Genomic DNA, 13,605 nt, shown 5'->3' with positions numbered 1-13,605 from the left:
ATTCAGACCCATTGACATTTCTCAAATTTAGTTACAGCCTTATTTGTTTTTTCCCCTCATCAATCTACACACAATACCCCATAATGACAAAGCAAAAGCAGGTTTTTCTAAATGTTTGCTTTTTTTTTTTTATATAAAACTGAAATATCACATTTACATACGAATTCAGACCCTTTACTCAGTACTTTGTTGAAGCACCTTTGGCAGCGATTACAGCCTCAAGTCTTCTTGGTTATTTCATTTTTTATTTATTTATCCTTTAATTAACTAGGCAAGTCAGTTAAGTACAAATTCTTAATTACAAAGACAGCCTACACCGGCCAATCCCGGACGACGCTGGGCCAATTGTGCGCTGCCCTATGTGACTCACACTAACGACCGGATGTGATGCGGCCTGGATGTGAACCAGGGTGTCTGTAGTGACGCCTCTAACAATGAGATGCAGTGCCTTAGACCGCTGCGCCACTCGGGAGCCCCATGACACTACAAGCTTGGCACACCTGTATTTGGGGAGTTTCTCCCATTCTTCTCTGTAGATCCTCTCAAGCTCTGCCAGGTTAGATGGGGAGCATCGCTGCACAGCTATATTCAGGTCTCTCCAGAGATGTTTGATCAGGTTCAAGTCCGGGCCCCGCTGGGCCACTCAAGGACATTAGGAGACTTGTCCCGAAGCCACACCTGCGTTGTCCTAGCTGTGTGCTTAGAAAGTCCTGTTGGAAGGTGAACCTTTGCCCTAGACTGAGGTCATGAGCGCTCTGGAGCAGGTTATCACAGCTCTCTCTGTACTTTTCTCCGTTCATCTTTCCCTCGATCCTGAATAGTCTCCCAGTCCCTGCCGCTGAAAAACACCCCCACAGCATGATGCTGCCACAAACATGCTTCACAGTAGGGATGGTATTGGCCAGGTGATGAGCGGTGCCTGGTTTCCTCCAGACGTGACACTTGGCATTTAGGCCAAAGGGTTCAATCTTGGTTTCAACCGACCAGAGAATGTTTTAGGTGCCTTTTGGCAAACTCTTTGTGGGCTGTCATGTGCCTTTTACTGAGAAGTGGCTTCAGTCTTGCCACTCTACCATAAAGGCCTGATTGTTGGCGCGCTGCAGATATGGTTGTCCTGATGGAAGTTTCTCCCATCTCCACAGAGGCACTCTGGAGCTCTGTCAGAGTGACCATCGGGTTCTTGGTCACCTCCCTGACCAAGGACTTTCTCCCCTAATTTATCGGTTTGGCCGGGCAGCCAGCTCTAGGAGGAGTCTAGCATCACTACTCTGGACGGTTCTGACTTAGAATATGTGGACAACTAAAAATACCTAGGTGTCTGGTTAGACTGTAAACTCTCCTTCCAGACTCACGTTAAGCATCTCCAATACAAAATTAAATCTAGAATCGGCTTCCTATTTCGCAACAAAGCCTCCTTCACTCATGCTGCCAAACATACCCTCATAAAACTGACTATCCTACCGATCCTTTATGTGTAACTCTGTGTTCTTGTTTTTGGTCGCACTGCTTTGCTTTATCTTGGCCAGGTCGCAGTTGTAAATGAGAACTTGTTCTCAACTGGCCTACCTGGTTAAATAAAGGTGAAATAAAATGAAATAATATATGCATATTTTTTAAATGAAGGTCTGATTCACACAGTCAAATCAAATTGTATTGGTCACAAGTGTAGACCTTACAGTGAAATGCTTACAAGCCCTTAACCAAAAATGCTTTTGGAAGTTAAGATTTTTTTATTAAGTAAAAAATAGATAAGAAAAAAATTGAAAATGAAAGTAACAAATAATTAAACAGCAGCAGTCAAATAAAAAGCGAGGCCATATACACGGGATACCGGTACAGAGTCCATGTGCGGGGGCATCGGTTAGTTGAGTTAATATGTACATGTAGGTAGAGTTAAAGTGACTATGCATAGATGATAAACAGAGAGTAGCAACAGCGTAATAGAGGGGTCTGGGTAGCCCTTTGATTAGCTGTTCAGGAGTCTGATGGCTTGGGGGTAGAAGCTGTTAAAAAGCCTTTTGGCCCTCGACTTGGTGCTCCGGTACTGCTTGCCGTGCGGTAGCGGAGAGAACAGTCTATGACTAGGGTGGCTGGAGTCGTTGAACATTTTTAGGGCTTTCCTCTGATACAGCCTGATAGAGGTCCTGCATGGCAGGAAGCTTGGCCCCAGTGATGTACTGGGCCATACGCACTACCCTCTGTAAGGCCTTGCGGTCGGAGGCTGAGCAGTTGCCATACCAGGCAGTGATGCAACCAGTCAGGATGCTCTCGATGGTGCAGCTGTAGAACCTTTTGAGGATCTGAGGACCCATGCCAAATCTTTTCAGTCTCCTGAGGGGTAATAGCCTTTGTCGTGCCCTCTTCACGACTGTCTTGGTGTTGTCTTGGTGTGTTTGGTCCATGATAGTTTGTTGGTGATGTAGACACCAAGGAACTTGAAGCTCTCAAACTTTTCCACTACAGCCTGATGAGAATGAGGGCGTGCTCGGTCCTCGTCCTGTAGTCAACAATCATCTCCTTTGTCTTGATCACGTTGAGGGAGAGGTTGTTGTCCTGGCACCACACGACCAGGTCTCTGACCTCCTCCCTATAGGCTGTGTCATTGTTGTCGGTGATTAGGCCTACCACTGTTGTGTCATCGGCAAACTTGATGATGGTGTTGGAGTCGTGCCTGGCCATGCAGTCATGAGTGAACAGGAGTAGAGGAGGGGACTGAGCACGCACCCCTGAGGGGCCCCCGTGTTGAGGATCAGCGGGGCGGATGTGTTGTTACCTACCCGTACCACCTGGGGGCGGCCCATCACGAAGTCCTGGATCCAGTTGCAGAGGTGGTGTTGAACGCTGAGCTGTAGTCAATGAATAGCATTCTCACATAGGTGTTCCTTTTGTCCAGGTGGGAAAGGGCAGTGTTGAGCTCGGAACATTTTCCAGTCTGTGCTAGCAAAACAGTCCTGTAGCTTAGTATCTGCTTCATCTGACAACTTTCTTATTGACCGAGTCACTGGTGCTTCCTGCTTTTGTTTTTGCTTGTAAGCAGGAATCAGGAGAATATAATTATGGTCAGATTTGCCAAATGGAGGGCGAGGGAGAGCTTTGTACACGTCTCTATGTGTGGAGTAAAGGTGGTCTAGAGTTTTTTTCCCCTCTGGTTGCACATTTAACATGCTGATAGAAATTAGGTAAAACTGATTTGAGTTTTCCTGCATTAAAGTCCCCGGCCAGTAGGAGCGCCACCTCTGTATTAACGTTTTCCTGTTTTCTTATGGCCGTATACAGCTCATTGAGTGCGGTCTTAGTGCCAGCATCGGTCTGCTGTGGTATGTAGACAGCTACGAAAAATATAGATGTAAACTCTTGGTAAATAGTGTGGTTTACAGGTTATCATGAGATACTCTACCTCAGGTGAGCAAAACCTTGAGACTTCCTTTGATTTCATGCACAAGCTGTTGTTTACAAACATGCATAGGCCACCGCCCTGTGTCTTACCAGATGCTGCTGTTCTATCCTGCCGAAAAAGCTTAAAACCCGCCAGCTGTATGTTAATCATGTCGTCGTTCAGCCACGACTCGGTGAAACATAAGATATTACAGTTATTAATGTCCCGTTGGTAGGATATATGTGCTTGTAGTTCGTCTATTTAATGATCGATTAATTGTAAGTTGGCTAATAGGACCGATGGTAAAGGTAGATTACCCTCTCGGCGACGGATCCTAACAAGGCACCCGGACCGTCGTCCCCCATGCCGCCGTCTTTTCCGCCTGCGAATGACAGGGATGAGGGCCTTGTCAGGTGTCTGGAGTAAATCCTTCCCGTCCGATTCGTTGAGCAAGAATTCCTCCAGTACGGGGTGAGTAATCGCTGCCCTGATATCAAGAAGATCTTTTCGGTATTAAGACACGGTGGCAGAAACATTATGTACAAAGTGAGTTACAAATAATGCGAAAAAACGTACACATTAGCACAATTAGTTACGGGATCGTAAAACGGCGGCCATATCCTTCTGCGCCATTATTAAGCAAAAACCAGTCTTATCTGAACAGTTGATGTTGAGACGTGTCTGTTACTTGAACTCTGTGATGCATTTATTTGGCCTGCAATTTCTGAGGCTGGTAACTCTAATGAACTTATCCTCTGCAGGAGAGGTAACTCTGGGTCTTAATTTCCTGTGGCGGTCCTCATGAGAACCAGTTTCATCATAGCGCTTGATGGTTTTTGCGTTTGTACTTGAAGAAACTTTCCGAGTTCTTGACATTTTCCACATTGACTGACCTTCATGTCTAAAGTAATGATGGACTGTCATTTCTCTTTGCTTATTTGAGCTGTTCTTGTCATAATATGGACTTGGTCTTTTACCAAATAGGGCTATCTTCTGTATACCAACGCTTCCTTGTCACAACACAACTGATTGGCTCAAATGCATTAAGAAGGAAAGAAATTCCACAAATTAACTTTTAACAAGGCACACCTGTTAATTGAAATGCATTCCAAGTGACTACCTCATCAAGCTGGTTGAGAGAATGCCAGGAGATAAAGCTTTCATCAAGACAAAGGATTTCTACTTTGAATAATCTCATATACATTTTGATTTGTTTAACACTTTTTTGGTTACTAGATGATTCCATATATGTTTTTCATAGCTTTGATGTCTTCACTATTATTCTACAATGTATAAAATAGTTAAAAAAATAAAAAATCCTGGAATGAGTACTGTAGGTGTATCCAAACTTGTGACGGGTACTCTGTGTATTAAAGTAGTCCAAAGTTTAGTATTTGGTCCCATATTCCTAGCATGCAATGACTACATCAAGCTTGTACAAACTTGTTAGATCCATTTGCTGTCTGTTTTGCTTGTTTCGGATTATTTTCGTCAATAGTGTAGTGTCATTTTGGAGTCACTTTCATTGTAAATATGAATATAATGTTTCTAAACACTTCTGTATTAATGTCGATGCCACTATGATTATGGATAGTCCTGAATGAATCGTTAATACTGATGAGTGAGAAAGTTATAGATACACAATATCATACTCCCTCCCCCCAAAAATGCTACCCTCCCCTGTTATAATGCTGAGAGGTTAGCATGTCTGGGGGTATCACATCTGTGCGTCTGTAAACTGTCTTTAGTCTTTATAAAAGTAAAGTCATACAGGAGTTCCGGCGACGATGTGGAGAGGAGCAGCAGCTAACTAACGAGGTTGTGTAGCTCCAAACCGATTTTAACAAATTATTCAGCGCCTAGTTATACATTTTGTTAATTAACTAATTGTCCAAGATATCGGTTACATGGGAAAATGACTTAGAAACGCACAAAAACAGACACTTTTGACGAAAACATTGTTTCTACCTGCAGCTTCTGCTAGCAAGGAAAATGGCGGAGAATAACAGCCTGATGACCCAGTTCTAAAGGAGATTCTCAAAATGAACAAAAATCTAGAAGAGAAAATTGCGAAGATGTGGCTGAAATAAAACACAGTGGGCACACTGAAAACAAAAGTGGACACTCGACCACCAAGTTACAAACGCCGAAGAGAGGATATCAACATTGGAGGACAAGAACACCCGCCTAAACAACACTTGAAAAAAATCGAAATCCACATAAATACAGTGGATTGTGTGAAAGACATTTTACGCAATTTATTTCAGGACACACTAGAGGATGTTACCAACATGACCATTGAGAGAACACATCGGACACCGAAGACACTGCGCCCAGTACCAGCCCCACGCAACCCCCGGCCTGTCCTGGTGAAATTCTTACCATACATACACTGACAGGGAGAAGGTCCGGCTCAGAGCAAAATAATTTAGGACTTTTCACTGGTAAGGGACAAAGGTGGAGTTTTTCCCTGACTTTTCCAATGAGGTTCAGGACAAGAGAGATGCATTCACGGAGGTGAGACATATGTGCATGAAACGGGGACTGAAATACTCCTTGCAATACCTTGCCGCGTTCTGGATTACTGTGAGAGGATCACTACATCGATTCAGAGACCCAAAGAAGTGTGTCGCGGACATCAATGAGGCCAAACAATCTGAGTAGTGTGGTAGGCTATGGAGGATCCACATGATGGCAGTGGTTCATCACGGATAGACTACCATTTCTCTACGCTGATAGAACTTCCTATGTTGTGAGTAACAGTCTCACTGAGTGTTTATGCTACAAATGCCGCCTACAATGTATCTTTCAGGTTTACAGTTAATGTCATTATCATCCTAGATTGAGCAGGATTATAGTCCAAGCATATTCTGTTTTCACTTTTATAACCGCAATAGTTGGTCAATATAGGCCTCAACAGGGGTGTTGGTGCCATGCGTGATGGGCACAACCCAAAGTGTTACTTAGTTTATGTCATCATTATTATGATTTATACCAGTCTCCCTTTGGGTGTTTGTTCTCTGCTTATATTCCTGCTTTATGGAATTAGACAGTTCGTGAGAAAGGTAATATCTTCTCTTTACGAGTATAATGATCAGCCTGTCTTTATGTTTGATGTTTTTGGTTGATCTATGTCATTTATGACATGTCATCGCTGTCGTATCAAAATGTATATGGTCATGCCTATACTTGGCGTTGGTAAAACGTTGTTATTCTGGTTGGAGCGTCAGTGCTCGGGAAGGCCTGGTTTAGGGAGGAGGGAGATTTTTTATTTTTGTATCGTGTGGAGTTGGGATATGTTTATGACATATTTGTTCTATGGGAAGTTTAGTGTTCTATTTGGGGTGCTCTACCAGCCGTTCGCGTTCTTTGATTCGATAAGCAAAGACTATACGAAACGCATTGATTTAAAAATATTCTAACAGTCGTCACGTTTTGGTCATAGTATATTTACAACCTTTCAGACATAATGACCAATGTAATTAAAATGACGGAGTAGAATGTGAACGGATTAGGTTTATGTTCTAAAAGACGGAAGGTATTGAATTATCTTAAAAACACTCAAACGTAATTATGCTCCAAGATATCCACCTGCTGGAAAAAGATGCTTCTTGGGTGGGAGACAGATGGGTGTGCAGTGCTTACTATAAAACATAACAACAAAAAAGAGGTGTGTATTCTATTTTCCAAAAATATACATGTTCAAGTGGGAAAAGAGTTAGGACAAATAGGGACAAATCTTGATTTTACTTGTAAAGGTTTCGGGACAAAATATAATATTTGAAAAATATTTATGCTCCGAATGAAGGGGACCCAGACTTCTTCCTTCAATTTAACAAAATAATATTGGGGGGGGGGGGGGGGGGTGATGCATTTTTAGATAGATCCAAAACTGGTCTTTATGATATATGGACGGATCAATCCAACCGCTGGTGATTACACATTATTTTCGAATAGGCACACTGTTTATTCACGCATCGAATATTGATATAATAACCATCATATCATCATAGGGGCGGCAGGTAGCCTAGTGGTTAGGGTGTTAGGCCAGTAACCGAAAGGTAAGAACTGACAAGGTAAAAATCTGTCGTTCTGCCCCTGAACAAGGCAGTTAACCCACTGTTCCTAGGCCATCATTGTAATTAAGAATTTGTTCTTGCCTAGTTAAATAAATAAAAATAAAAATATCGAAGTAAACTTGGAGTCACGCGATGATACGATGTTTGCTCCTCCCACTATGACTCGGGAAACCATGCAGTTTTATTAGGCTACAGATTAAATATTTATGATGACCTTTACAAGGTGGTGAAAGTACACGGTGACCTTGATGCTCCTTTCCAAATAATATCGAAGGTCTTATTCTTGTGACATGATGGTCGGTGCTTGACTGCCGTTTGACACTTATCCATAATGATCTCATCATGTAGACAAGCCTACCCACACTGTATCTTCCAACTGTTGCACTCTAGCCAAGACCAGCGTGGGCACATTTGCTACTTAATGCAGTAGAAATTAAAATGCGACGGAAACACATTGAATTTAAGATTTTTATTCGGTAGGCTACATGTTGTGTGTGCCACGTCATCAAGCACTGATTTATATCCGCAACAAGTCCATTTGGTGGAAACACACCACTAGTGGTATAATGGCAAGAACAACAAACGTATGCGGAATTTAGAATATTCGTATGAAAATATGGGTCGCTACAATATGTTGCCAATTGGATGGAAACCTACCTACAGTCCCAATAGTTTTGGAACTCACTGTATGACTGTGGTCGTGGCTAAATCTGGTGTAAACAATGCACGTTCATTAGATTTGATGCTTCATAATCATGGTTGCTTTCCAGCGACCTTTACTAGGCTGTTACAAGTGTGGATTATTTTGCCTTTCTCACGTAGTAGCCTATGCCGACCAAAAGCCCTTCACCTGTCTGATCATCAATCAATGTGATTTTGTTTCACTGAATCAGTCTCCGTTTGTATATTTCGTTATTTGATCTCTGGCTGGGCAAATAAGTGTAGGTGCGAGGTAGCTAATCTATTCGTTTGCTAATGCATCACTGATCAGACACATTCAGCATGCTATGTGTAGCATAAATCAAGTGTATTATTCTACAACTCGAAAAGCCCCGGATGTTGTGAAATATTAACACAAGACTTATATACTTTTGAAAATATAGATTGCTATTGTTTTCTGTGCGTATTACCCTACGCCTGATCCCTACTAAGCGTAGAATAGGCTATACGCCCAGGTGTAGCTCATTGAAGGGTTTACACCCAGATGGTTCCTATTTGCACCAAACCTGAAATATATTTTCTTGTATAATATCTAAGATGTATTATGTACATATAATATTATATACATTTCATAATATTATACGTGTTATTGATACCCAATTAGTAGACAATAGGGTTAACAGACATGGATTTCTGAAATAGCCTATTCACTGAACTCAATACATGAATGTAATATAGATTTAATAAAATACATTCAATTAAATAGATACTCACTCATTAAACTTTTCTTCACTAACTTATCTACACAAACGTATCATATCTACATGTAATATCTACATTTTTCAATTGATTTGTACTCACTTTGTATCATTTTTACTGATGCTCGTGAGAGTCACCTGGTCCCAGTTGTCTGTATAGTATAAAGGTGCATATAGCTATCTATACCTCACTTTATACAAAATCTATATTTCCATTGAGCTCGCACCGTCTCCAGAAGTGTGCACTTGTTCACGCCCCGTTATGCATTTAGAAGCATTGGATTAGTGAAAGCATGGCTGGAGGAAGGTTCCACCATTCAGTTCATTTTAAATTCATGGGGGGAGTGTGCAAAAGGGTAGAATATCGTTATGGCGCGGTCCTGTGGGCACGGTCCAAACACTTAAAAGACACAACCTCGTCCACTTACCCTCGCCTTATGCCCTTGGGGAATCCCCGTCGCCATCTTGGAGGGTGGTCCAAATGATTAGCCAAGCAAGGGAAGTTTGCAACGTAAGCCCCTCAGCCCTCGTTTTTAGTCGGCTTTGCGAGTGTACAATTATGTTCACTCCGGGACCTGAAACTCCCCATAAGAAAAGTCCGCGAAAACTTAACGACATCAATGGAGAAGTCAACATACAAGTGTAAGTAAAAACGAATGCAAATAAGTTAAATGTTGCTACTACGTAAAAAGTTATTATTTTTGTTTGGTTATCTTTTGGAAATTGTAGAAATAAAACTTTTTCCTTCAGAAGTTCCAGCTAGGCAGGCTAACGTTAGTTAGCTAATTAATTTGCTAGCTATCATACAGTAGGTGTATATTAATAATTATATATTTAATATAAGTAGACATGCACTCACAATTGACTGTAGCACATATAAAGCACCTACAAGCTGCCGATGGCTGAAAACAATCATCGTGGGATGAATGAGTGACGAATTTCCGACCATTTAAAAATCATTCCTTCCTCGTCTTTTTTTTTTTACTTAAAAAAATAATATTAAAAACAAATCAATACAGGAAGTACATGTGGGAACACAAGTGTGTATATATAAATTATATACAAAGGACAATTAGGCTAGGGGGTACAATATCACATTACACAAGGATTTTAAGGGACATACATAAACTTAGAATTCTAACAGCTTTTTTGTTAGTAGACTATTTGTCTTAAAATATAGTTCAATTTATTTTTGTAAGGTAAGAAAATGTGGTGTTTTGTTTGTAAATTTACATTTCTTAATATGAATAATGAAATGAATTACATAGAAATAAGCTGAAACAATTTTATCATAGGTAAAGAATCCAAGCAGTACATCTTTCCACAATAGTGTAAAATCTTCATAAATGTGTTCAATTATAAATCTACGGAGTCTTGCCACAGTTTTCTTACATGAATACAATGCCAAAAAAGATGCGACGCCGTTTCTGGGTGGTCATTACAAAAGGTACAATTTGAGTTTATGTTTTCCTTAAACTTCTTCATATAGTGGTTGGCAGGTTAATATTTATGAACAATTTTAAACGACACTTCTTTAATTTTGTTAACAAGTAGGTATGTGTGTGGCAACATCCAAACTTTTTTCCAAAAGATATTATCAATAAATCCATTCCAATAAGGCATGACATAAGGTACAACATCCTGCTGAAACAAGGTTCGTATCGCTCTGTTGTTGAATGGACCAAAAGAGACACAAATCTTTCCTACTGATGAGTCAACAGGGTTAATGGAAGGTAGGCTCTGAGGGTTTTGACATGTACCTGAATAATAAAGCAACACTTGAGGAAATGGCATCTAAAACAATTGCAAAAGCTTTAGGTGTTACAGGGACCTTGTAAAGTGATAAGAATTCCTTATAACTAGGTTAAAAAAACACTCTGCATTTACAAGTTGGCTCACCAATAGGATATTATTTCAGAACCAATATTCTAATAACAAAGAAGTATTTTTATACAATATCCCGATTATTCCATATATAATATGTGTGGAGAAAAATTCTGCTTATAAAATGAAGGACCATGACAAGAAAACCTGCCGATGAAAAGCAGAAAAGTTTCACTGGAACTTTCTCAATATTATATTTGCAAACCAACATGAAGTTAAGGCCACCAAAAGTAGACAAGACATGAGGAATAAAGTTCCACATAGAAGTGGGTCTTAGGAATTGTTTTATCCAATTGATCTTAGAAGTATAGTATTATGAGGTAGTAAAGTCCAGAAAATTCAGCCCACCATTCTCATAAGTGTTCATTACAACTGTAATGGGTACGGTTTCTCCACAGAAAGTTGAAAAGCATCTGGTCTATCTCCTTGCTTATTTTACCGTCAAGATATAAAGATAGAGCGCCATATGTTAGTCTAGAGATACCTTCAGCCTTTGTTATTAGGACTCCCTCTCCCCTCGCCCTGGAAGTGTATACTCGTCATAAGTCATCAGAAGTCTCCACTTAATTTGAGGGCTGAGGGGATAGGGTGTGTCTTAAGTGTTTGGACCGCAACCTATGTCTTATATTAAGACTGAATTGTATATGGTAGTGGTACCCCTTCACAGTAAAGAACACAACAGGGAACTGGTGTACCGGAAACAGAGCTCTGGGTAACCGTGTGTAACAGATGTTAATCGTACTCTCCTGTGTTTTGTTCAAAGAAATCACCCCAGCCAGTGATCCCAGTTGAGCATTATTTATTATCTGTAGTTAAATAGGAAACAGTACGTTAGTTGTGCAGGGATTACTGATGTTGATGGCTGTCGATGGTAAAATCAATAGCATGAAAACAACTGTGTTAGCAGTGAGCTTATGTGACCACTACGTCGGTGCAGGCTAGCTAACACACTTATATACAGCAATCATATACCCTCAATCCCTAACATGTACCATATACCCACACATGTATAAACAGGAATGTACAGCAAACTTGTACACATTGTAAAATAGAAAACAGTATTCAGAAGGTGACCTACCTCTTGCATCACATTTTCATACTGGGGAGACCTGACTTTCGATCTCCCCCTTTCTGCAAGCGGGGCCAATAACAACACGCCTTATTGTCATGGGAATTGAACCAACCAATAAGAATGCTTGAACATTAAATAGATTTCCTTAGAGGCAAGTGGAAACGTAACCAACCCTGTTACACATGCGCCTTTCATCAATGTCTTTTTTTATTTATTTTTATCATTTTGACAGTAACCCTCCAAAAAGTAATTCATAAAACGTTTTAATTTCCATATGTAATAGGAAGCTAAGCATTTGTTTCTTGGGCTTCAAGAATGTGACTGATCAAAGTGCCTCAGGCCGTGAAAAGCAAATCATCGAACTGATTGAAAGTAAGGGGATATCGGTAAACACACACTGTGGCCGAGGTTACGTGGAGCTTATTCGGGTGTTCAAAACCGCATATCAGACCGAGAGCGTAATGCTTCTTAGGTAGTTCTTTGTGAGTTGTAGGGCTCTATTCAATCTGTAACGCTGATGCGTTACAGATTCCGAAATAGAAATGTAAAGGTAATTTCCATTTGAGCCAACATATGCAGTTTACCGTGAAGGCAGTCTCCGCTAAAGCAGGAACATCGCCTTTAAATTTCAATCACGCTGTAAAACCGACCTTCCTCAAAGCGGTTGGAATAGAGCCCCAATCTCTCCTCAGAAGCCACAGGGATGGTCAAAAACAACTTGATTGCCGTGGCAACATCAGGGAAACTGGGAAGAAGGGAGTGGTGCTTCAAATACAGCAGTTAAGCAACATCTTTAATTGCCGGCCACAACACATTATGGAAAGAGATTAACGGTATGAATCAAATTTTAAATGGTGAAACGTAAACAGGTGTAGACTGACAGTAAAATGCTTACTTACTGCCCTTCCCAACAATGCAGAGAGAAAATATAAATAGAAAGATAACACCAAGAATAAATACACAATGAGTAACGATAAGTGTACGAGGCAATTGAGGTAGATATGTACACTGAACAAAAATATAAACGCAACATATGAAGTGCTGGTCCCATGTTTCACGAGCTGAAATAAAAGATCACAGAAATGTTCCGTACAACAAAAGCTTATTTTGCTAAAATTCTGTGCACAAATTTGTTTACATCCCTGTTATTGAGCATTTTATCCTTTGTGAAGATAATCCATCCACCTGACAGGTTTTGGCATATCAAAAATCTCATTAAACAGCATGATCATTACACAGGTGCACCTTGTGCTAGGGGACAATAAAAGGCCACTCTAAAATGTGCAGTTTTGTCACACAATGCCACAGATGTCTCAAGTTGAGCGAGGTGCAATTGGCATGCTGACTGCAGGAATGTCCACCAGAGCTGTTGCCAGATAATTGTATGGTCATTTTTATTTTTACAATGTCATTTTAGAGAATTTGGCAGTACGTCCAACCGGCCTCACAAATCGCAGACCACGTGTAACCACACCAGCCCAGGACCTCCACATGCTTCTTCACTTGCGGGATCGTCAGAGGGGGTGCTGAGGAGTTGTTCTCTCTGTAATAAAATCTCTTTTGTGGGGATAAACTCATTCTTATTGGCTGGGCCAGGCTCCCCAGTTGGTTGCCCTGGCTCTGAAGAATAAGCTACCAGTGTCACACCTTGATCTGTTTCACCTGTCTTTGTCTCCACCCCTTTCCAGGTGTCGCCCATTATCCCCAGTGTATTTATACCTGTGTTCTCTGTCAGCCCACCAGCTGTTTTCCCCTTGCTCCTGTCTTTTTCTAGTT

General features: G+C 40.9%; 1 protein-coding gene across 1 annotated transcript in view; it reads right to left on the bottom strand.

The window, feature by feature from the left end:
• The window catches only part of LOC139552796 (globoside alpha-1,3-N-acetylgalactosaminyltransferase 1-like), a 39,376-nt gene extending 30,259 nt beyond the window's left edge, over window positions 1–9,117 (bottom strand). The window contains exon 1 of the mRNA XM_071364840.1: window positions 8,977–9,117. Within this exon, the coding sequence (XP_071220941.1) occupies window positions 8,977–8,986 (10 nt within the window). The 5' untranslated portion in view covers window positions 8,987–9,117. The remainder of the gene's footprint in view (window positions 1–8,976) is intronic.
• Window positions 9,118–13,605: the final 4,488 nt, after the last annotated feature.

This window comes from Salvelinus alpinus, chromosome 24 (assembly GCF_045679555.1).
Source record: "Salvelinus alpinus chromosome 24, SLU_Salpinus.1, whole genome shotgun sequence".
Classification (NCBI taxonomy): Eukaryota; Metazoa; Chordata; class Actinopteri; order Salmoniformes; family Salmonidae; genus Salvelinus; species Salvelinus alpinus.
The sequence above is the reverse complement of the archived record's forward strand: the minus strand, read 5'-3'. Positions and strand labels throughout refer to the sequence as shown.